General features: G+C 35.6%; 2 protein-coding genes across 9 annotated transcripts in view; one reads left to right on the plus strand and one right to left on the minus strand.

The window, feature by feature from the left end:
- Positions 1 to 25,349, minus strand: part of RALGPS1 (Ral GEF with PH domain and SH3 binding motif 1) — a 132,135-nt gene that overhangs the window by 54,618 nt on the left and 52,168 nt on the right. The gene's annotated exons all lie outside the window — the stretch shown is intronic.
- ANGPTL2 (angiopoietin like 2) lies at positions 92 to 22,717 on the plus strand. 2 transcript variants are annotated; one of them, XM_032200139.1, is made up of 5 exons: positions 92 to 666; positions 9,774 to 10,630; positions 19,666 to 19,859; positions 20,048 to 20,318; positions 20,807 to 22,717. In XM_032200139.1, exons 2-5 carry the CDS (start codon positions 9,823 to 9,825, stop codon positions 21,004 to 21,006), a joined length of 1,473 nt encoding a protein of 490 aa, XP_032056030.1. In that variant the 5' UTR covers positions 92 to 666; positions 9,774 to 9,822; the 3' UTR covers positions 21,007 to 22,717. The 2 variants fall into 2 exon arrangements, with proteins under 2 accessions (XP_032056030.1, XP_032056031.1); XM_032200140.1 differs by having other exon boundaries at positions 92 to 571.

Raw genomic sequence — 25,349 nt, forward strand, 5'->3', positions numbered from 1 at the left:
AGGCGCCCCACTCGGCCCGGCCCTTGCTGCAGCCGAGCTGAGGCCGAGGCCCCGCCCCGGGGCTCCGAGCAGCCACGGCCGCTGGCGGTGGGGCCTGCGCGTTTGTTACCGGCGGAGCCCCCTGAACTCGTGGGAGGAGGAAAAAAAGCCTGCCCAACCAAAACCTGTCAGCTTGCTGCACGCCTGCCTATTTCCCCCCCCCACACCAGATGTAGGTCTACCACAAAGGAGCTGAAGTTCAAATAAGGCTGCTTTAGCCTTGCAAGAAATGATGGACTCACGATTTTAAAACCGGAATGCTGAGTTCTCTCTCACCAAGACAAAGTCTTACTGTACCTCAACGGTAACACCGTACAGATGCATGGCTTAGACTGAACAGCCAAGCTGAGAAAAATCTTAAAAAAAAAAAAAAAAAAAAAAAAAAAAGAAAGAAAGAAAGAAAAAGAAAGGAAATAACTTTATAGATCATCCAGACATTTGCTTTTCTAACTTCAGTATAGTTCACAAAGCTATTCAGCTGTAGACTCCAGGCTACGTTCACTAAAGAGTTGCACTTCCGATACGCAAACTGGTAAGTGAGATGCCACAACTCGTGCGGACAAGTTGTTCTGATAACCTTTGATGAAAGCACGCTAAGGACGGAAGAAAGAAGACGAAGGAGACAGGGTAAGAATACATAGTACGAATGGGTTAAATTTAAAATATGCATATGTTTTTGTATGTTGATGGTCCAAAGACGGATTGGTTTGCATATGAGTAAGCTTTTCAAAGACATTACTGCTCCCTAATACAAACAGCAAAACTTTACACAAATTTAAAGCAAATTTAGGTGTGAAAATAGTTGAGATATTTTATGATGTCACGCACTGAAGAGCCTTCTTGCCATTATTTTCTCGAATATGAAATTTATCTTATTTAATTCTGCATGTAACTTTGGGCTTCATGTTTCCTCAAACAGGCTGCAAATGCATATGAATACTGCATACCTTTCAACAAACTTTCTAGAACATACTAATTTCTAATGATAACCTTTCTAAAGGGCTACCTGTATTAAAAATGATGAAATCTCTATTCTTTCTTACACTCATGTCTGATCAAAGAGACACAATAGTTCCTGGAACTTTAGAACAGTCTACAAAATAAATTTCACTTAAGAACAGAACATAGCATGTATGAGTATCTTTGTGTAGACATTAGATATTTACTTTATGATCCAGCTACTATTCTTCATGAGCAAAATGAATCACATTTATTAAAATGTGAATGTGTTTAAGGGCTCTTATGTACTAAGTGCATGTACGCGTGTACACATGCAGCATAAACATTTTTTTTGGTAGTGACTGGATTAAGTGAAAAATAAAGTGAGGCCACTGTTAAGGGAAATAATAACAATAACAATACTCTCTCAATAATTACATTCCATGTCTAGAACGGAAAAAAAAAAAAAAAAAAAGCAAAAAGAACAACCCACAAACAGTATTACTAAAACTCTTGGTAATCAAGAATGGAAATATGTACTTCTTGTAACTAAAAAGGCTGTATACTTTTGCCAAAACCTTCAAAATATTACATGGCAGCAAAGGATACATAATCCTTTGAAGTTTCCTGAAGCAGTCAGTACTATTTCAAAACAAAAGTTCTCCAGGAACTAAGATATCCTCATTCTGAAGTGTTTCATTAGTCATCCATTCCCCAGAGTGAAGAAAAAATAAATAAAATATCTTTTTCCCTTAAAGAAGTATGAGCTAGTTTTTGAATCAATATTTTAACACAAATTTAAATGGGCAAAGCTAAGTATAGAATGCATTATAATAAAAGCTTCTGAAGCAATTAATTAGTTTCTGTCAAAAGCGTGGCATGGCTCACAATGGAACCAAGAACTAGTGACAAAAAATATATATATATAACTCCACCCAATGAACTTGGAATTAAACTTCCTTTTACATCACCTTTTCAAAATTGAAATTGCATGCTACTTACTATGTGTCAGCCTTTTCCTATCCTCTATTATAGTTCAAGCAAAACTTTAAAACTTGGCCTAATACACGTGGCATTCAGACCACTGTGCAGTACTTTCACTGTGAACTTCCTTTTACCAAACTGAAAAAATTTAATGTTCAGCTTTTTCACAGCAATAATTTTTACCTAAAATCAAGCTACAGGAGTTAATTCTAAAAGAAAAAAATAATACAAATTCCATCTGTATCAATGGAAGTCCCTTCCCCTTTAAATTGAGATAAAAATGAATAATTCAAATTAAATAAAAAGGCTACATGAAAAATCGATTGATTAATATAATTCCAATTAAAAGAATATTTGGGTGAGAGAATATGAACAGTGCATGGGTGCGTGCTTTGAAAAAAGTGGCAGGGAATAAGAAAGAAAGCAACTTCAGTAAAGTCATGCTTATATATCTTTTTACAATAATGTTGTAAAATCCAGGTAACGGTACTGGCTTGGTGCCTGGAACATGCTAGCTAACTGTACATCCACAAACACTGACTATCAAAGGACTCTACAGAAGCAAACACTAATGTTGGGGGGGGGTGGGGGGGAGAAGGGAGACATCACAACAAAACAACAACAACAAAAAACACCTCTGATCTCTGTATAGTAGGAATTCACATCTTTTGACAACCTTGCACCATTTGCTTTTACAATTCCATTAAAATGTACAACTGGACTACCTACGCTAAAAATCCTTTTAGACAATATTGTTAAAGAAACAGTGATTTGTTGTTAGCTTTTCATGTTTCTTCTTTAGAATGAACAAATATCAAACTACACGTGAGTACACAATCAAATAAAATAGTTGATCTTTTCAAGCAAAAATGTTATACAATCTAACACTATGCCTTTTGTAAATATGCTTTTATTTATGTATCTAAATACTTGAGTAAGCTGAATGCATGGTACCACAGCATGCAGGGTTATGTAGGAAAAGCCAGACCATCAAATGACTGCTAGCCTCATTACATTAAGTATGACCAACATACACACACAAAAAAAAAAAACAACTAATTAATCCACAGAACTGAATTTTGTTAGAGTGGTTTAATGTAGCAACACAAACTCATTTGTAGGTAGGGTAACACTGCTGCTTTTTTCTACTAAGTCAAAGCAACCATACAGGGAAATGTGTTATGCAACTAGTGTTATGCAAAAAGTGAGTATCTTGTATGTTTCACATACATGTTTTTCCATCTATCTGGGTATTTCTAAAGAGCCATGAAGTATCAGTTTAAATATGTGCATTCAACTTGGGCATACGCTTAACAATTTAGTCTAGACTATAAGCGCTTTCAGTCAGAACGGGATGAGCAACATACAATGACGCAAATAAATTCTGAGTGTTAGACCTTGTCTATTCACTCTTTAATGAGATGAAAGTCACTTGATATGCCCCCTGCCCTCCTCTCTCCCCCTCAAAAGAAAGAAAACATGACGTAAAAAAACATAGACACAAAATAGAGTGAAATAATAAAATTCCAAACTGGAATTATTTTTCTAAGTATGTAATACTCTGGGTGCCTTTTAAAGGGAAAAGAATGACAATGACTGTAAATCATTTTTGCTTTAACAATAGTTACTATCCCAAAAGATACCATAAGTTAAAAAAAAAGGAATCCTATTTTACTTTAACGGTTGATGGAGCACTCTTGCTTAAATGTAAAAAGTCAGGTAGGAAACATCCGCCTTCACCTTCTTTATGACTATTATAACTGACGCCTGATGGACTGAAAATGCCTACTTGGCTCCTGAGTTGCAACACTAAAGAAAAAAAAACTAAAACCACAACAGTTTTTTCATGGTTTGTAAGTGAGAATTGCTACCATCATCATATAGGATCTTAATTAGTTGCTCCTCAAACCACAATGGTGAAGTGTTTCTTCTTAATTAGATTATCTTTGCAGTAAAGGTAACTATACTACACAGTACTGAATAACTTTATTTCTGAAGTCCCTATAATTCCCCTCATGTAACATCTTGGTTTAGTACAGAAAAATGTCTTCCCTGTAACGCAGTCTCCAAGCGTGGATACAGTGTCACATATCATTTACACAAAAGCTGCATTTATATACCTCAGTACGTGACATTTGCATACCTTCAGTCCTCTAGATTAATAACTGCTTACTATAGAAAAACAAGAGGAGCAGCTATTAGCAGTTACAGAGCTTTTACCTACTGGGTTGTTTCATGAACCTTATCTGTCAAAAAAAGCCATAACAATACAATTTATATTTTGGTACAGAATCTAGACAATTATTTTCCATGCTTATCTTAGTTAAGGTCTTTCACACAAGATTTACAGAGCTGATTATTTTACTTTTGTATTTTTCCAAAATGTTCTCACAGCTCCTCTTTGCAGAACACTGGAAGTGTGGGTGTAAAAAACACAGTACAGCCACTCAGAGATAAGAGATTAGTCTCTCAATGGTAGAAAGACTCAACATTACAAACCACTTGAGTTCTACATGCAAAAGTGTTCATAACATATTCTGAGGCTTTTATAAAAACCTTTATTTCCAGAGTAATACTGCAAACATCTATTTTATTAAAAAAAAAAAAAAAAATAATCCAACAAAAACCAGCCATAGCATTGAAAGGTTACTGGTTGCATTTTCAAGGAAACTCAATACTTAATTACATTATTACATGTCATACTTTCATCTGATGGAGATATGACCTCATTCTCATTTGTACACAGAAGTCCCAAGGATAGGTAAAACATTTCATAAAACCTTAAAGAAATGGTTAAATACAAATACATGCATGTCTGTTTTGTAAAAATGAGGTCCTATGAAGGATGGTACCAGAACAAATAATGGAAAAAGTACACATGTTGGAACATCCACAATTAAATGTGCATTTTTTATACAAATAGTGTAATAAAAAAGAAAAAAGCATATTGCTGGCATTGCCACCTTCTCTTAAGGTCAGCTGATTAAAAAAACACAACTCTGAACATATGTCAAACAGTAATACTTTGCACGTAGAAATATTTTTAAATTCACTATTTCAGATTCATGACAGTAATAAATTACAGACTGTGAAACAGCTATATAATTTCAGATGGTAAAATACTCCAACTCCTGTTGAAGTATCACCTGTAAGTTTCAAGATACTCATAACAATCCAAAGGTAAAACATTTTGACTAACCAAAAATCCTATATAAATATGATAGAGTACAAAACAGAAATGATTCCAAGGAAAATTAAAGAAAGATTTTATTAACTTTTTCCGTTTAAATGACAGGAAAAAGCAATCAAAAGCTGAAACATACAATATCCGTTTCAGAAAGTTTATTACCTCTTTTTCACCAGATCATGGGAACATCCTCAGTTAAGCAAACAATGAATGACCAAACAAACCAAATTGTTATTACCTACTTTCAGTTATATACATAAATAGGCCAACATTTGATCTACAACCTGATTTATTTATTTGTTACCAAAGCACTTACTCCAGCTAGGAGTATGAAAAATGATATGGTTATAACAACAATGCTGCCAACAGTTTTCATACAGATGCAGTTGTATTGGCAAAGAAAAAAAGAAAAGAATAGAATAATATATTGTACCAAGAAGGGTAAGCATGCACAAATTTGATTTTAGCTGGGTCTGTACTAGGATAAGTTTGGCAATATAACTGTACCAACTTCCATGTAAAATGCTTATAGGAGTACACAAATATTGAACAGCAAGAATCTTAAAAATGAAATTACTTCAAATTCCCATGCTTTTTTTCTAATTAGAAGTTCTACTTCATTTGTAATTAAAATGCCATTTCTTTTTCCTAAGCATGATTTTTTCACTTCTGCTTTTGTTTGTATGCTTGTTTGTTAGCGAAATTTTGTGTGTACGAGGATAAGAGAAAGACATGGTGTATTTCCAGCAAATAAAATTTACACCAAACCTACAAACATGTCTTTATACGATGCTGTTCCATGCAACAGCAAGGTTGTAAAGTCTACAGATACTTAAGTGGAATTTTGCATCGGTGACGAACATGGCCTCAGCAATACAGCTCCCTCCCAGAAGAGTTAGGGAGGGGGAAAGGAGGAAGAGGGAGGCTGAACCAGAGAAACAGGAAGAAACGTCATCAGCAAGAAGCAGCACTAATTAAGGACAAAGAGTACAAGCAATTACTTGGCATAAGTACAACAGAAGAAAACAGAAAGCTAGTGTGCTATACATCTAATAAGTATGATCTTCCTCTCTCATGGTAAGGAATCCTGATGTCCTCAAAATTTTATGGTCTCCTAATCAAAAATGATGAGGAAGCAAATCAAAAGTATTAAAGCTTTCTTTAAAACTGCTTCTCTGGCTTCTTGCCCCAGTTCTAGCAGGCTTTTTTTTTTTCTCCCTGAAGGAATCATCATTCAGAGTTGTGCAAACAAGCATGTTGGTTATGAAGCTCACTTGAATCCAGCTACAGAAAAAATGCAATGTATTTGATGTAGCCAATCACAATACGTAACAAATAGTCTTCATTCTGTATTTTCTTCTTCTATAAAAATGAACAAGTACAGGCAATAAAACTAAGAGATTGTTTCACAAACAGACTGCAGGAAGGAAGACATCTGAAGACAGCACATTTCTTGCTTCAAATTGTGAAGGTGCATTCTTTTATCAACATACTTTTATTTCCTATGTTTTTTCTTATAAGAACACCTTAGAAAAGGTGACATGCAGACAAGTTTATAAGAGAGAAGCATTTCAGCATGGTCTAATCATGCTGATGTCATTCACTGATGGCTTACCTTCTGAATTTTGAAATAATGTTTGAACAGATATGTTAAGGTGAGGTTGATGAACTCTGTTCCAAGGTTTCTTATACAATTCTTTAACAAAAAAAAAAAAAAAAGGAGAAAAACAAACTGTTATAAGTTCTTCTGTATTTCTTCAGCCTGGAAAAGAATGTGCACCCCAAATCCTATGCTTGAATAAGGACATGAGATGCTGTAAACAGACAAAAGTGAACTCAGAGAAAAAAATTAGTTTCCTTTCAGTGGGTCAAAATAGTTACATTTTTTTGAGGGGAAGAAAGGTATTTCAATTCAAACACTGAAATAAAACCCATTTCACACCTACTGTGTCAGAGACATTTGCAAGAACAGTCCATCTATACTGTAATACAAGGCCTGGAAACTCCCATGATTTCTAAATGTGACTTGCTATGCAAATCTTGATTATGCAAGTTACTGCTGTCTGGGGTGAATTTATGTTCCCCATTTTCCAGGGTTCCAAATAACATTCCTTTACTCAGAGAAACCATATAAAATCCCAAACATTTATCTGTCAAGTTTTCAAAATTCTTGACAAGTTCTGTAAAGTACTCTTCTGTTTGCAAAATGAAAAAGCTTATTCCAAACTGCATAAGAAACTGAGGCAAAAATACATTTCCAAAAACTCTGAGAATGATCTTATTTAATGAATGGTCAAATGCTTACGTTTGTTTGAACCATTTACAAAAGCATTTACAGAAATTTATTTGGTTTATTTCAAAACAGAAAAATGTGAATGACTAATAACCATGACTAATAACCATATCTCTTCTCAGTATAAATAATTAAAGCCTGCATATCCATCATTATTTTGGAACAAAGAAAAATTACTTAAAAGTCAGTAGCTGCCTAGATCCATAAAAAAAATCACATTGGATGGGACCTCACCACCTTTTCACAAAGTAAAACTAACTTCAACATTAGATCACGTCACTCAGTGTCTTGCCTAAATCAAAACCTTATATATTTCCAGGAATGGAAATTCCACCATCTCTTTGTGTGACTGCTTGTGATTTAGCTCAGCGCCACACAGCTGTTCATTTAAGCATCCTGCTTCCCACAGCGGGATGGGGGAGAGAATGAGAAAAAGGGGGAGGGGAAAGGGCGTAAAAAAGAAAAGGGTGGGGAGGGCAAAAAAACCCACAACCTCGTGCATTGAGATAATGACAGTTTAAGAGGATAGAAAAGGAAGAGGAAAAAAAAAGATGACAAAAGAATATACAGAACAAGTGGTGCCCAATACAACTGCTTATCACTTGACAACTAATGCCCCTGAGCAGTGGCCTCCCTCCCACCTAACTCCCCCTGAGTTTTATCATTCTGCATGATACCATAGAGTATGGGACAGCCCTTTGGCCAGTTTGGATGAGCTGTCCTGGCCGTGTTACCTCCCAGCTCCTTGTGCACCCCCGACCTTCTTGCTGGCAAGGCAGTATGAGAAGCTGAAAAGTCCTTTCTGCTCTGTGTAAGCACTGCTCTGTAACAGCTAAAACACTGGTGTGCTACCAGCATTATTCTCATCCTAAACCCAAAATGCACACCATACTAGCTACTAGGAAGAAAACTATCTCTGCTGAAACCAGGACACTGCTTCAGTCCTTGGCTGCTGTCATTGTGGAACTCTTTTCTGAAATCCAAAATAAATTTTTCCTGAGGCAATTTGGATCCATTGACCCTTGTACTTTCACTGTGCCCTTCTGAAAAGAATCCATCTTCTCTACTAACACCCATTAAGCAGCTTAAAACAGCAGGAGTATGTCTCTTACCTCCTCTCCTAGGCTAAACAAACCTAACTTGCTCTGATGCTCTTCATACATCATCTCTGCTAGCCCCTGTCTATCCATGTTGGTGGTGCTCAGCTGGACTCATTTGAGTTTCTCATAGCTGTTACTATCACAGGTCATGTCATTTATAAAATTACATTGTACTAAAGATGACCAAGAAGTAAGGTGACAGTTGTTTAAACACTGAATGGTTATTCCATGTGAAAAGTTTTATAAGCAAAGAAAAAAAATGTTGATAACACCACCTTGGTTTTAAAAAGTATCAAGCAGGCTTTATACACTGAAGAAGCTCTATATTGTTTTTTTTTTTTTTAAATTACGAAAACTAGGATAGATGTACACATGCATGTTAAAATTAACCAACAAATCTATTAGAAATACGTGACATCAAGGTTGTATTTATGCAACTGATACAAGAATGTTCCCTGACAAGGGCATTCATGCCAGTATTGCCAATGCTAAGTTCATGTTTCCTAGAGAACTCTTGCCTATAAGCTCGTCGTATTATTTTGTTTGTTTTTGAAGATATTAATTTTTAAGGATTATATTTGTACCTATACAAAATGCAAATATATGTTTAAATAAAATCATAAATTTTGGAAACTTGTGGCACTTGCCTGGTAGAAAGGGCTCTTCAAATACTGGTATTTATTACATGGTTTCTTGGGATTCTTGACACGCTTTAGATAATCTGGCAACTACTAACTACAGTTTTGACCACGGTATAGCACAGTTATTCCCGATGATGCCCTCTTTAGCTGACATGAGCTCATATGGGACAAGAAAATTATCTCTTTTATTCACAGACAAGCTAATTTAAATGGCCATAGGTTGCACCTAGGGAAATTTAGATTAGACATCAGGAAAAACTCTCTCTCAAAGAGTGGTCAGGCACTGGAACAGCCTGCCCAGGGAGGTGGTGGAGTCACTGTCCCTTGCAGTGTTCAAGAAGCGCCTGGACAAGGTACTATGAGATATGATTTAGTAGCTTAGTGGGTAATATTGGTGATAGGATGACGGTTGGACCAGATGATCTTGTAAGTCCTTTCCAACCTTGTGTTTCTATGATTCTGTGATTCTAAATACTATGTAATACTCTATCGTCAGTTTTAGAACAGATTATCTTTTGTTTATTTATTTATTTAAAAAGCTTGCACAGATTTCCAATATGTTACTTACTGTTAAATTTATTTTAAAACAGATTTTACGAAGTTCTTTGCAGAAGAATATTTAACCATAAATAGAGGATCATGATGACAAGAAGATTCATCTGTTTAATGCTTATAGCTGTTGTGGGAACTGCTGCAAGCAAAACACAGGAATTTGAAGGCAATGATGAAGAAAAAGAACAAGAATTCATTTATATGAACAGATATAAACGTTCCAGTGACACACAGGACAAATGCACTTACACCTTTATTGTACCTCAGCAGAGAGTAACAGGTGCCATTTGTGTTAATTCTAAAGAACCTGAGGTTCTACTTGAAAACCGGGTAAATAAACAGGAATTACAGTTACTTAACAATGAACTTCTTAAACAAAAGAGACAAATAGAAACTCTCCAGCAATTGGTGGAGGTAGATGGTGGGATTGTTAATGAGGTCAAGCTCTTAAGAAAAGAGAGCAGAAATATGAACTCTCGTGTCACACAACTCTATATGCAGTTACTACATGAAATTATCCGGAAACGGGACAATGCCTTAGAACTTTCCCAACTTGAGAATAAGATTTTGAACCAAACTGCAGACATGTTGCAGCTTGCAAACAAATACAAAGACTTAGAGTACAAGTACCAACATTTGATGTCAATTGCAAATAATCAGTCAATAATAATTGCCCAACTAGAAGAACACTGTCAGAGAATGCCATCCATAAAGCCTCTTCCACAAACTCCACAGCCACCAAACAAAGCGTACCACCCTCCTACTTACAATCGCCTGATTAACCAGATATCTACTAATGAAATTCAGAGCGATCAGAATCTGAAGGTTCTGCCACCTACCTTACCAACCATGCCTGCAGTAACTAGTATTCCAACTTCAACTGACAAACCATCTGGTAAGTAATATTATTGATATGTCAAAATAATAATAAGTACTAGGAAACATCGTAATATAAGAAAATGCAAATAATTTATCCAGCAAAATAAATGATTTTTAACTGATTGAGATTCTTAGATCTGACACAGTCTGCGTATATTGAGCTGACTGAACCAACTGTACAAACGGCAAAAGCCCTTTGGGAGATCATAAAGCCAAAATGTAGTAGCATGACTGGACTGGACTTCAGTGGAGCACTGGACTTGTGGCTGCTAGTAGATACAAAAGTACTTTAACACCGTTTGCCACAAAGTCCTACTCCTCTTCCTTAGAGTATAAAAAAGTTCACTACAATCATTTGGAACTTCTTCAGTCATTGTTTTACTACCGTATTATCAATTAAGGTTATAGAAAGGTTATACTACAGTAGTCGATCTTAAGCCCATCTCTGAAAAACAGTTATACTGCTTCCAGATTTGTTATTGGTACAAATTATTAAACATGATCTAAAAATACATGCTAATGTATGACAGGATACCTCAAAAACTGACATTGTATGAAAAGGTAAATATAACTGCTGACTATCTAGAATATTTAAACTACTGTTTATTTTAGCACCTGATCACCTGATTTTTTGGACAGAGTTCTATCTACATGATAGATTAGGCTTCAAATTTCAGCTTGTTAAAGCCTGACTTTCCTTACATTATGGGAATATTACTAGTTTGATTCATTTCCAAAGCTTTTATTAGGAGATAGAAAATGGAAAATACGAGTAGCTGGGTGAGATGTTGGAATAGTTTGAGAGATTGCACTGAATTTGGAGTGTTAAACATTATTTTTAGACTTTTGTCCAAATTCAAGTCACGTTTGGTATTCGAATTCTTGTGAATAGTTGCCATTGGATCTATATATGGTATTGTATTGGAGTTAATAAGTTAATCAAAATCAATGGAGACACTCCCAGTGAAGCAAATGGGACTTTTGGATGAACCACTCATGAAATGAATTTATATTCTAACACAATCTTTACCTTTATACCTTATTGTGCCTTCTCCTTAAGAACAGGAAATGGTAATAAGCTACTTTGTATCAAACACTGATTTTATGGTTGTTTCAGTTCTTGTTATTGAGTCTTTGCAGAATTTAGAACTATCTCAAACTTTACCTCCAGCTAAAAAACCTTCTTAGGCCAGGAATGAATAAAACTGACAACAGCAGAATTTGAAAACAATATTTTACCTGTTCTTAATGCAGATAGCCTCACAGTCCCTGAACCTTTGGCTCTTAATTCTTTCTTAAAATAGGAAGAGGTTATGTTCACTCTTGCTCTCAAGGTTTTAGGTCCTTAACTTCTAGTCACAGCTGTTTTGAGATTCTGTGATTTTACAGACATATTTTTATCATGTTGGTTATGGAGTCAGTTTGCTTTACATGAATAGCAAATAAAAAGGAGAATAGTTAAAGTCCTGGATATTATATTTTTATTACTGTTTTTAATATAAAGAAATTTCAGTAGCCTTGTCAAGGCCAGGGAAAAAAGGTAATCAGGCTAAGATTAATTAGTCAAAGAATGCTACAGTAATCCCCAACAGCCTTCCATACAAGACTCCCCACATCAACAATCTGAATCAAGTCTTATAGCATGTTCAGAGGAGGAGGTCAACATAATTTTAATATACCCGTTGTAGAACAAACAAAAAAAAAGCTAAAAAAATGCATTTTGAATACCTAAGAGATTTAAACACATTAGTCCCATGGATTTTTCCTGTGTTACTTTACCAAGACAAATCAGTTTATACCAAATGTTTGAGACGAAGGAGCTGCAGAAAATTCTTAGTAAGTGACAGTCAATGATTTAAATATCACTTACTTGTGCCCAAGATTGAACTGCTATAATTCATGACATCTGAAGGGGTTTGACACTTTGTGTAAACATTTATGAAGCTATTGTAAGTTTTTAAATCTAGCAGGTGATAATTTCTGTGCTTGTATAAATCCAGAACGGAATACATCTGTGTTGTACTTACAAAGGGCACTTGCACTCTAAGACAGGAGGAAAGGGAAGCAAGTGGTACAATAATATGGAACATTATATAGCTGTTATTACTCTCTTAAGAGTTCTGCCATAAGCCAGAATGCAAGCATTGGAAATCAGAGTTCAATTAATCTAGATGATTGGTAAATCACAGGTAAAGAATCCATTTGCACCTATGGTTCCACATATTTCAAGAACATAGTTCATGTTTTATGTGTCCTGAATTGGGAATACAAGAGAAGTTTTTGTTTGTTTGTTTGTTTGTTTGTTTTTAGCATTGGAGCAACATGCACTTGCTTCAGAAAAAAAAGGCATACCACAGACTAAGGCATGAAGTAAGGCATGTGAGATGCACATAGCATATACTTCAAGACTATTTGCAACTTACTTCAAATAACCTATCAAACTCTAGATTTATCAAATATAGTAATTGCCGTTAAATAAATAAATAAAATAAAAATAAAATAAAAACACAAATACACGACTTATTTCTCCGTGGAAATTTTCCCAATGAAAGAAACTTGAGGAGGTGTTTCAGTCCACAGAAAATCTCTACCTGACTTTCCTACAAAGTAGTCAGTTTACAACACTGCCAAAGATGAACTGGCCATAGCTTGCACTGTGCCATGCAAAACCTATTGTTGTTTAACTCCGATAGGCAGCTAGTTACCACTCAACTGCTCTCACTCCCCCTCATCAGCAGGGCTAGGTGAAGAACATGAGATGGAGGAAAGAAAAGCTTAGGTTTGATATAGGTGCTGTTTAATGAAACAAAAGCAAAGGCCACACAGAACCAAAAGGAGAAACAATTATTCTCTTCTTCCCACCAGCAAACAATGTTCAGCCACAGCCTGGGGAAGCAGGGCCTCAATACACATAGCAGTTGTTTGAGAAGACAGACATTTCCATAACAAGAGCCTCCCTTTCTCCTGCTTCCTCAGCTTTTATTGCTAAGTGTGACATTATATAGCATTGAATATCCCTTTGGACAGTTTAGGTCAGTTGCCCTGGTGATGGCCCCTCCCCATCTCTTGCCCACCCTCAGTCTACTGGATTTTGGAGGGTGTGTGTGGTGTGATACCAAGTCAGTTCCAGCAACATGTGGAGAGCACAGCACTGTGTGGGCTGCCATGGGTGAAGTTAAATTGATCGCAGCCAGACCCAGTACAGAACCACAGAACATTAGAATCATGAATCATGGTATTTTCACTATGTAAAAAAAAAAAAAGGAGAAAAACACATCTATTATAATTTATTTGAATTGATACAGTAGAGGATATATCAGGAGAGTACTGCCCTTGTGACTGGTACTTTTAATATATTTATCAATGATATAGACAACTGGATCAATTGCACATTTGGCAAGTTTGCAGATGACACTAAGCTGAGTGGTGCAGTTGATACAACAGAAGGAAGGGATGCCATCCAAAGGGACCTGAACAAGCTAGAAAAGTGGGCCCACATTAACCTAAATGAAGTTCAACAAGTCTAAGTGCAAGGTGCTGCACCTGAGTGGGGCCAACCCCTGACATGAGGACAGACTGGGAGAACTCATTGAGAGCAGCCCTGCAGAGAAGGACTTGAGGGTTCTGGTGGCCAAAAAGCTTGACATGAGCCAGCAGCGCGCACTTGCAGGCCAGGCGGCCAACTGCATCCTGGGCTGCATCAACAGAGGGATGGCCAGCAGGTTAAGGGAGGGGATTGTCCCCCCTCTACTCTGCCCTTCTACGGCCCCACTTGGAGTACTGCATCCAGGTCTGGGGCCTGCAGCATGGGAAGGATGTGGAGCTGTTAGAGCGAGTCCAGAGGAGGGCCACAAAGTTGAGCAGAGGGCTGGAGCACCTCTCCTATGAAGAAAGGCTGAGAGAGCTGGGGCTGTTCAGCTGAAAGAAGAGAAGGCTCCGGAGCGACCTTACTGCAGCTTTTCAATTCTTTAAGGGGGCTTATGAAAAAGTTGGAGAGCAACTTTTTGCTCAGGCAATGACAGGACAGGGGGGAATGCTTTGAAACTGAAAGAGGGGAGATTTAGATCAGAGGTTAGGAGGAAATTCTTCACTTGGAGGCTGGTGAGGTACTGGAACAGGTTGCCCAGAGAATCTGCAGACGTCCCATGCCAGAGGTTTCCACGAGCAAGTTGGACAAGGCCCTGGGCAACCTGATCTAGTGGGTGGCATCCCTGTCTATAGCAGGTTGTTGGAACTAGATGATCTTAAAGGTTCCTTCCAACCCAAGCCATTCTATGATTGGATAGTCACTTTAATGATTAGGAAAAGAGGGAACGGCCTCAAGTTGTACCAGGGGAGGTTTAGGTTGAAAAGAAACATGTTCTAATTTCCAGAAAGAGTAGTCAGACATTGGAACAGGCTGGCAGGGAGGTGTCACTGCCCCTGGGGGTACTTAAGGAAAAGTTGGACATGGTGTTTAGGGAGGTGTTCTAGTGGGTGATACTGGTGATAGGGGTCTGGTTGGATCAGATGATCTCGAAGGTCTTTTCCAACCTTAATGATTCTATGATTCTATTATATGTCGACTTAGCCCAGTATTTTGTGGTAAGGTGTTCTGTGGCTGGTGAGAGTTGCTATGTAATTCTCTTTCATGTAACATTCTCATTGATTTCCTCATTATTTTCCAAAATTTTATTATTTGCTTTTCTGGATCTATTATCTACAAATTTAACAGAAGTCCATCTTTGAATCAGTGACAGAAATATGAAGGGAGAAGTACAGAAGATTATTAAAATAAAATCTGGCTGAAATGAATCTGAAGATGATATTTGGCTCTTCCCACAAAGCAGAAAGTTTTCATTTCTGACAGATGCATCTCCAATCCATTCTTGTATAACCTTAATGATGGAGATTTACAACCTTGCTACATGGTATATTTCCAATCCCAGCTGAGTTTACTGCCAGATTAGACAATTCATCAGGGAAAAACAAATTCCCTTGCTGTATCTTAAGTCTACAACTATTCATCCTATGGACAGCAGACGTAGAAAAGCATCTATTTCTTTTTAATATATGGAAGAACAGTATTATATTTTTTCTAACTTTCTGTAAGTGGAATATCTATCCTTCAAACATTCTTTTCAGACTTTACCTGACCTGTTAAAATCTGTTGAAAACTCATTCACTGGCCCACATTCTGCTTGTGCTTTTAAGTACCCAAACTGGTTTTACTATCACATAGAAGAACAGAAGAGTTACTTCATATGCATAGTACCTTTGTTGTTCTATCTTCATATAGCATTTTCCTTTTTTGCAAAGTGAAATGCTACTGACTCACAATCAACTTGCAGTACTATAGAACCCCATGATCCTCACCTGAGGCAGTACTGCTTTTCTAGCCATCTTTCATTTTGGTCTCCAGAGGTCCATTCCCAATTTGATTTGACATATGCTATTTTTTTTTCCCTTATCTATGACATATGCTATTTTCCCCTTGTCTATGTAACTTATCAGAAAAAGAAATTTCATGTTTGTTCTGTACAAATCCACACAAACATTTCTCTCATTTTTTAGTTTACAACAGTTTGATTTGTTCGAGGAAATGCCCAACTACTGAAGTTAAGCTACTCAGTCTTTCATTTCCAGGATATCCTTCTCTACTCCCTTCCTCTCTCACCTTTTCAGTAGGCAAGGAACATAAAATACCTCTTCCTCATCATCCAGGATGTTCTCTGTTCTCCAAACATATCTCAAAGCCTCTCCCCACAAGTAGAATCATAGAACATCCTGAATTGGAAAGGACCGATAAGGATCATCAAGTCCAACTGCTGCCCTGGCAGCCTTGCAGCCAGCCCTCACCACCCTCTCTTACGCCCTGCGGGGCTCTACTGATGTCTAGAATGAATTAAGGAAAAAAAAGGAAAAAAAATACAACTGTGGACAACAACCCACGAAACAAACAACCTGCCTACCACCACAACTGTCCAGCCACTGAAAGAAAATCCATGTACATTGTATCCAATCCTTTCTATACCATGCCTAAAGTTCTAAAATTTGCCAAAGCTCCTAATTGTACTAACCATCTAACCACACCTGACCTATTCAAAAATAAAAATTGAAGCAAAATAGAAGAACAGTATTACATAGCATCTTATTTTAATCTGTTGACAGATAGTCTTCATCATAAAATAGTAAGTCAATGTTTTCTGTTATCTTGGACTTAGTACTGTTGTAGTCTTTAATTATTTAAGAACAAAAGCAACAAACGGTCATTCCTAGTACTTTGACCTAGCAACTATTTTGTCTGAGCTTTCTTCAGATTTTTAAAGCTACTGGAAAGTTCATGATCTAGCCAGGTCAATTTCTTACTATTTTTCCTAGCCTTATACAGTAGCAAAATCTACTGTAGTGTTCTCAAGAGACACTCTTTAATGAACTTCTAAACTCTTTTGTTGGACTAATTTTTCTAAAGGATTTTCTCGCTCTCTGAATTTGCTTAAGTCTGTTATATTTGAGCTCATTTTCTTTGTTTTGCTTTCTTTTCTTTCTTAAGAATTGCAGATTCCATTATTTCACACTCAAAAGATTGCTCACAGTGCTTTCTATTTCAGATTTTCTGCCAGTTCGTCCCTACTTGCTAGGTTCAAATTTAATATGGCTTGCACTCTATTTTGTCTGTTTCTCCATTTCATGCATTTATCAAAAAGCTGTTACCAACAAATTCCAAAACCTTGTTATATTATCTGATACATTCTATTCCCAACAGATAAAGAGATAGGTAGAAGTAGGTAATTCAAAATAGTTAGCAAGAACCTTACATTACCATACAATAAAAATCTACAGACAACGTGGCATTTATTTTCGAGGCTAGAACTGGCAAGTGGAACATAAGATCTGAGAATTCCTATAGACAGCTATGTACTGTAATGTTTTTGTTAATCATTCTCATAATAAATCTGCTAATATTCATTATTTTGGTTTAACTGAATTGCTTTCATTACTACGATAAGTTAAAAATAAGGTAGAAAGGTTAATTAGAAGGAAAAGCAAGTGCAAGTATTTGGTAAAAACATACAGAATATGCAGAAAATACTTATAAAATAACAAATGCAATGAAGCTAGAGGACATAAGTGTAATTTTGCATGTGGAATGTCAGTATGCATAGACGCAAACTATACAGTACAGATAGAAGAATAAAGAGATGGATAGTTGGATAGTGGCACATACTACATTTCTTCTCATTTTAGTTGTGATTATATCACAACTTGGAAAAAAGAAAAGCATGCTGAAGATGTTCTTCCATCAAGATGCATGAAATGAGGGTCCAAATACTGTAGATATCTCAGTTTAATAAGTGACAAAACTATTTATCAAAGTATTGTGATTTCCAATTGTAGAGTATTTTAAGTATTCCAGTCTCTTTTAGATAACAATCATTTGAACACACATTCATGTCACATGTTCTTAAAAATATAGGGAAAAAAATTTAAGATCCTGTAAAAGAAGCCACTGGAAGAGATGGGCCACAAGAAGCCCCCGGAAAAAAAAAGTATGTAAGTAATTATACAGCTACAGAATTCAAAAATACTACTACAGTTGCTCTTTTTAATATGGGCCACTACATACACGTTGTGATAAAATAAACAAGAGCAATTTAAATTACCATCATTCATTACCTCTACCTCTTTCCACCACTCACAATAAAACCATCCAACTGTGTCACAGAATACTCTACCTACACCTGCACTTCCAGAAATCTGAACAGTTAGGCACAACAGAATTAGAAAATGGGCTTAGCAGCAGCACCCTAATTGCATTCTGTGAATATGACTGAGGAAACAAGAACACAGCAATACCACACACCAAAGAAATGGATTGCCTCCTGGTGCACTGATGTTTTATTAGCCACTTAAAAAGACAAAAACAAACCAACAAACAAAAAACAACCAACCAAACAACAAACCAACAAACCAGCTCCCCAAACAGCAAAATTTTTCCTATGAAACATTTATTACTACTTCATTTACTAAATATAAGGCTAGCTCTACTACTTCCATTGTTGGACACTGGATTATGAAAAAGGGTAAAGGAACTGAATTAATTTAAAAGAGGTTACTCTTAATAGCAATACATGCTTCAGTATGACTGTTGACAGAAGATCTGACAAGCCTTCCTCCTTCAGCATGGAAAACAAGGGTCTCTAACCCTGAGGATTCTTTGTTGACTGCTTGTCAGATATGAGCATAGTAGCAAAGCATCTAGAAGTTTCTAAGTGCAGTTATCATCATGGATTAATGAATTGTTCATATCTAAATTTCTCATATTTGTTAACATGGAATCTGTCTCCCCACAGGAATAAAATAATGAACGAAAAACACTTTCAAAACGACTATGCTCTATAAAGAGTCTACTAAATTCAGGGAAACAAAAAATCCATTCTCCTGAAAATGGGAAAGAGCACTATCTTAACTTCCATGAATGCAAAGTATTTTAAAGTATTTTAAATCATCTCATTTATCTAAAAATCTCTCATTGTATAAGTGCACATTCCATCTTATGAATCTGATTTTTTATTTTGTTTAGTGTATTATCATTTATTAGAGTGACAGCAGTAACCTACATTCATGTTTTATGTTGCTGATTCCACTGTTTATTTTCATTACATTTTTGGCGATCTAAAAAGCTCAAAATCTCCAAGACAGAAATAAAGTCAAACTTATTTTCCTTTAGAAAACAGAATGATAATAATATATATCTACAGAGTAATTCCTATTTAGTTTCTTTGAAAATATGACCAATGTTATTAGACTTCAGTTGCCTTAAACAAAAATCTACCCATATCATTATTTCATTGTGAAGTGTTCCAGAAAAAAAAAGTTACAGCGAAGTAATCTGTTTGCAAACACTGAGTAGACACTAAAGCTTCAATAAGAGAAAAAAGAAATGCACTGTTCAGCTGAAGCAAACATACTGTGAAAAGTGTGAAAACATGCTACCCATTCAAACACTGCTCTGCATTAAAGTTATACTCAGTTGCATTTTGACTGCAGAGTCCTTCTGTTTTGACACAGGGCCCTGGAGAGATTGCCTACAAGCATTAGAAGATGGCCATGATACAAGCTCTATCTATCTTGTAAAACCAGAAAACACAAACCGACTTATGCAGGTCTGGTGTGATCAACGGCATGACCCTGGTGGCTGGACAGTCATTCAGAGAAGACTGGATGGGTCTGTCAACTTTTTCAGGAACTGGGAGACATACAAGGTTAGGACAAGTGAGCAGTTTGTTTTCTACCCTATAAAAATTATTGGTAAAGTTAATTTAAAAGATGATTTTAGAGTTTTGACAATAGATTTCTTAAAAAGGAACTTGTTTTTCACTTAAGAATACACTCAGATTTACCATTAAAACATATGCACAGTATTAATGCCCTTCTCTTGCTTCCTTTGCAGCAAGGATTTGGTAATATAGATGGAGAATACTGGCTTGGTTTAGAAAATATTTATTGGCTAACAAATCAAGGCAACTACAAACTGCTCATAACAATGGAAGACTGGTCAGGTCGCAAAGTATTTGCTGAGTATGCTAGTTTCAGACTAGAGCCAGAAAGTGAGTATTACAAGTTGAGATTGGGACGCTACAACGGAAATGCAGGAGATTCTTTCACTTGGCACAATGGTAAACAGTTCACCACACTGGACCGGGACCACGATGTATACACAGGTACAAAAGGCCCCCTTTTGGTTTCCTTGACTTTGTTGGTTTTTTTTTTTTGCTTGTTTGTTTTGTTTTCTTAAATAAAAGGAAAAAATACAGCTGTAGACAAAAAAATAAAAATAGAATTGTATTTTAGAGAGTTGTCAATTAGTAACTTATGAAATGCAAACTGATGTGTGAACCCTTATATGAACTAACTGAATTAAAAATTCTCACTCTCACTGAAATATTTATTAGTTACATTAAACGCAGCTCTGTAACATATATTATTAAGGTTATTTGAGACAATAATGCAACCAGATTTTCCATCAAAGCATAGTAGCATTAAATGAGTCCATTTGTAGAACTTAAGACTTGGTTCTTGAAGAAGCAGCACCTTGCACTGCACAGTACCTACAAATACACAGTTAAAAGTATATTTTGTGCTAGGCTTGTTTGCTTGCTTTAAGATTTTTAATTTTTTCCTAAGACTGAATCATAGCTTTCTTTTACAGGTAATTGTGCTCATTACCAAAAGGGAGGATGGTGGTACAACGCATGTGCTCATTCAAATCTCAATGGAGTTTGGTATCGTGGAGGACATTACCGCAGTCGGTATCAGGATGGTGTTTACTGGGCTGAATTCCGGGGGGGATCATATTCACTAAAGAAAGTTGTTATGATGATAAGACCTAATCCCAACACATTCCACTGAAATAATTTTTCTCTCTCTCTTTTTTTTTTCCCCCTTTCTTGATCTAAAAAAGGATGTATAACTATACTGTTAGCACCTGGAATTATTTCAGAAATGAGGAATGTAAGATACTGTAAATTTATTGCTAAGATGTGAGGGCTTGTATATTTTATTTTCAAAGAATCATTCCAGGGAAAGAAAAGCTGAAGTAAAAAACAACAACAACACTGAAACAACATAACATTCAGAACGCCTCTCTGTACTAGAAGTAGTTATATTAAGCCATTTACAACTGACAATTGAAATGGATTGTAGATACATTTTCTGTTTTTTATTCCCTGTAAATTAAGTTTGGATGGTAAAAATACTGCCACAACATTTAAATATTTTTGGATGTTATATTATATATAAATATTCTCAAATACAGGAAATATTACAAACTGTACAGCAAGAGTTCTATTATTATTATAAGCAATCACTAGACACAGGAAATCATCCTTTGAACTAGGTAGCTGGTATATTAGTATGGTTATTTTAATTTAATCTTTGTTAACTGACATGAATAAAATTAATACTATATAACTTGAGTTTGTGAACAGATGCGCAAACCATTACTGTCATAATAAATTCAGTCTTTCCTATTTACTTTGAGCATTTTAGTAATCAGTTCCTACAAGTTAGAATTGGCATTTGATTAAAACGTTTTAGATGGAAAACTTTAATGATTTTTCTAATCAGAATGAACTAGCTACCTGCACAGGGAAATAAACCCAGATTTACTATGGATACCGTATAGCCAACGTGTCATACTATACTATATTTTGTACCAGACTTCAGTCATTACCTGCTGTGTAGGCTCTCTAGTCAGAAATGGCTGGATATAAATTAAAGGGACTATCCAACTTTGCAGGCAAATGATGGATACCACTATATAAGCTATTAAATATTCTTAGCCAATAGGCGAAAATTATATGAAGAAGCTACCTATAGCCAAGAACAGTTATTATTTGCCATATTTCACAATTATATTATTGTCAAATTATTATAACATTTTACTCATCTATAATTAGAGTTTAGTCACAACTATGACATACTGACTGGCATAATTCTAATATTCTTCCATGGTAGGTTTCTAGAACAGACTGTTATTAACACACCTTTCAAAATGGAAATTACCATGAAAAATGTAAGTTAAAGAATGCATGTAAGAAGGAGGGAAAGCAAAAACCCCTGGAATTTCAATATATTTCTCAGTAAGCCTGCAAGACACTTAATGTGTTTGGACATCTGTTTGCACACTTTTTCCCTTATTACCTCATGAATTCTTTACAAAGGTATGATGTGCATTAAACTGGTGTGTGAAGCAGCATGTGTTGTATATAACAAAGTAGGGTTTTTAATATATTAGATCACCCCTGTAATATTGTACTCTTTTAATAAAGCAACAAACGTTATTTTGAAATATTCAGATTTCATCCTGTTTTAGTTTAGGTTACTTACAGAAAAGCATAATCAATTTCACAGAGTATCTGACACATTCAAACCAACTGGGGATGGGAAGAGGAGGTAAGGAAAGGAGCAGAATAATGAATGAAAAACAGTATGTCTGGTTGTACCTAATAAGTTAGATCCTGTCATGTATTAAAAAAGCCTATTGTCATCATAATGAAATACTTTCCACAAATGTTGTAGGCAATCTTTTAAAGACACAGAATTACAGAAACTAAACACATTGGAAAAAGTTGTGTATGTTATTATATAGACACTATTCATGAAATTCAAGCTTTGCTTGGCTCAATGTGGACCATCACAGTAAGACAACAATAAGGATCATATCATTATTTCATAATTTATCTAAGACTTGATCAGATAAGCCACCAGTAGAAAAATACACAACATTTAACATGCTTTTTTTTTTTTTTTTTTTTTTAAGATAAAAGCTGGCACATCAAAAATAATTATACATAACGAATTTACAGATTTAGTGAAACAAGTTATTTGCAAGTATACTGTCTGAATCACAGATTTGCAAAATTTCACAATGAACTTTTTTTTCTTCAAGTTCACATAGTAGAAATTGCTTTGCACTAGGATCTACAATCTCACCACCATGAAAGGTCGTTTTTCCTCATATTTCTGTAATTACTTCTAACTCTTTCAACTGCATTCTTGTTTCATCACTCCCCAAAGTACGTCTCTGATTACACTACATTTTCTAGTAGTCACATACAAAACTTTTTCCTGTCATTAGCAAAAGCGCAACAGTTGACTTTAGACAGAAAGACAGAACTGCAGTACAATAGAGTTTTGACAGCTTCAATTCTTTTCTATTCCTCACTCATTTCAAAAAGTACTGTAGAAATATTCCTGCAACTACAAACCTCCTAAAAATGTTGCTCTTCAAACTTTTTGAAATATCTTTACCTTTTTCTGAGCAATAAGGAAAATGCCGTAACTAATACTTTATCACTGTATCAGATACTAAACAGTGGGGCTCCCCTTCCAGCATTTAGAGAAAAAGCTCACAAGAGTTAAGTTACTTCAGAAGACAACTCTGTTATACACAAGTTTCATACAAGTTCTTCCCTGAAACTCTTCTATTATCAAAGTTTTTAGCTCTATCCCCATTGTCATATTCCAAGAGATTAAAAAAAAAAAAAAAAGAAAATCAGAAAAAAATTTAAGTTGCAACACAACTTACATATCTTTGTTTTATTTGATCTTTTACATTGTTACCTGTATGTTATAGAAAATACAATGTCAGGAACAAGCTGTAAATAGCCACTGCACCCAGGAATTTTCAAAACAATGTGACCGCTGTTATTTCTTACAGTAACCTGTGACTAAAAAGTTCCAATGTTCTAGACCACAGCATTGCTGATTCCACAAGTTATTCTTTCATTATTATTTTAAATTTAGAAAATTTGTCTGAAAAGAAAAACAAGTGTTGGGAATTTTAACATAGTTGTTTTAAACTATATTTCTTGTTACTATATACCTATTTACTATACACTATTCCTTACTACAGTAAGGAATATATTAATCTTATATTGTAGCCTGAGGTTGTGAACTCTAAAAATTTTCAGACTTTGTCACTCTCCTTCACTGTTATAAATTCACTATTTATTTCTAACCTACATCTACTTGGCCTTGTTTATTTAAGCAGACAGAGTAGAGAAGCTTTTCCATACCTAATACAGTCTCCCTCCCCCAGAAGATACATAATCACTGAAACCACTCCCCTTTGAATACTTTCTTTTGATAAGCTAAATGCTCCTTCAAACCTCAAATTATTTAACGGAGATTGCAATAATATCATTTTTTCTACACATTTTGTAAGCATAGCCATAAGGAGCAACTGTCAAATGCATTTAATAAAAATATTCTTCATGAACAGTGTTGACTATTATCCTCAGGAATTTGTGCTAGTATTCATGCTGTTCAACATAGTCATAAATGACCTGAAAAAGGGGGTGAACAATGAAACAGAAATCTGTTGATGATATTAACTAATTGAGGTTAGCAACAGAAAGGCCAACTGTGAGGAACTGCACGAGGATTTAAGAGACAGCAGACAAAAATATACAAGACGGATACAGGGGAGAAAACTCCTGACTTTCCATATGAAATGAAAAGAGCATGTAATTGCCAATAAAAGGAAAGATCTTGGGATAACAGTAAATAGTTCCTGAAAACAACTTGCCATTCTAATTGCTACTAAACATTGAGCTAACATTGTTAGGAATTAAGTAGAACACCAAAAACTTTCTGAAGTCACTGTATAAACCTAAGGTGCACTTTATCTTAACACTGTGTGCAGCCAATGTGCACCATCTCCCCCTCAGAAGTGATACAGAACTGAAACACTGCCAGAGAAGGTTGTGATGGATGCTCAGATACATCAACTGACAACAGAGGTAACAACCAAAGCCTATAATGTCATGAGTAGCCTGAAGCAAGGGCATAAAGAAAGGTTTATCTATTGAAGGTAAAGGCCATGTTCAAATCAAGCAAAACCACATGGTACAGGACAAATCTGAGGAAATCCTTCCTACCTGAGTGCTGTGGATGCAAAGAGTTTACAGATTTCTAAATAGAGCAGATAACTTTATGGCAGATAAACCCATTGAGGGTAACTAATACAAATACATTAATACTGGCACAGGAGGTCTATAAAGAATTCTTGTGCTCTAGTTATCCATGTGCAATGATTTATAAATATAAACCCTTTTAAGCTCCAGCTTAGTATCATCCTAAATTACCTATAATCATATAATGAACTATTATCTGTTTTAATGTAACATAGTTTCTTCATAAAATATAGCACACAAAGTTCCTGCGCAACTCAGCATTTTCTGAATTGT

Source organism: Aythya fuligula, chromosome 19, assembly GCF_009819795.1.
Source record: "Aythya fuligula isolate bAytFul2 chromosome 19, bAytFul2.pri, whole genome shotgun sequence".
Lineage (NCBI taxonomy): Eukaryota > Metazoa > Chordata > Aves > Anseriformes > Anatidae > Aythya > Aythya fuligula.

Excerpts from the sequence above, each read along its gene's own strand:
- ANGPTL2 (XM_032200139.1), top strand. The coding sequence starts at position 9,823 with ATGATGACAAGAAGATTCATCTGTTTAATGCTTATAGCTGTTGTGGGA. Across the intron at positions 10,631-19,665 it reads TTCAACTGACAAACCATCTG|GGCCCTGGAGAGATTGCCTA; the intron begins GTAAGTAATATT and ends GTTTTGACACAG. Across the intron at positions 19,860-20,047 it reads GGAACTGGGAGACATACAAG|CAAGGATTTGGTAATATAGA; the intron begins GTTAGGACAAGT and ends CTTCCTTTGCAG.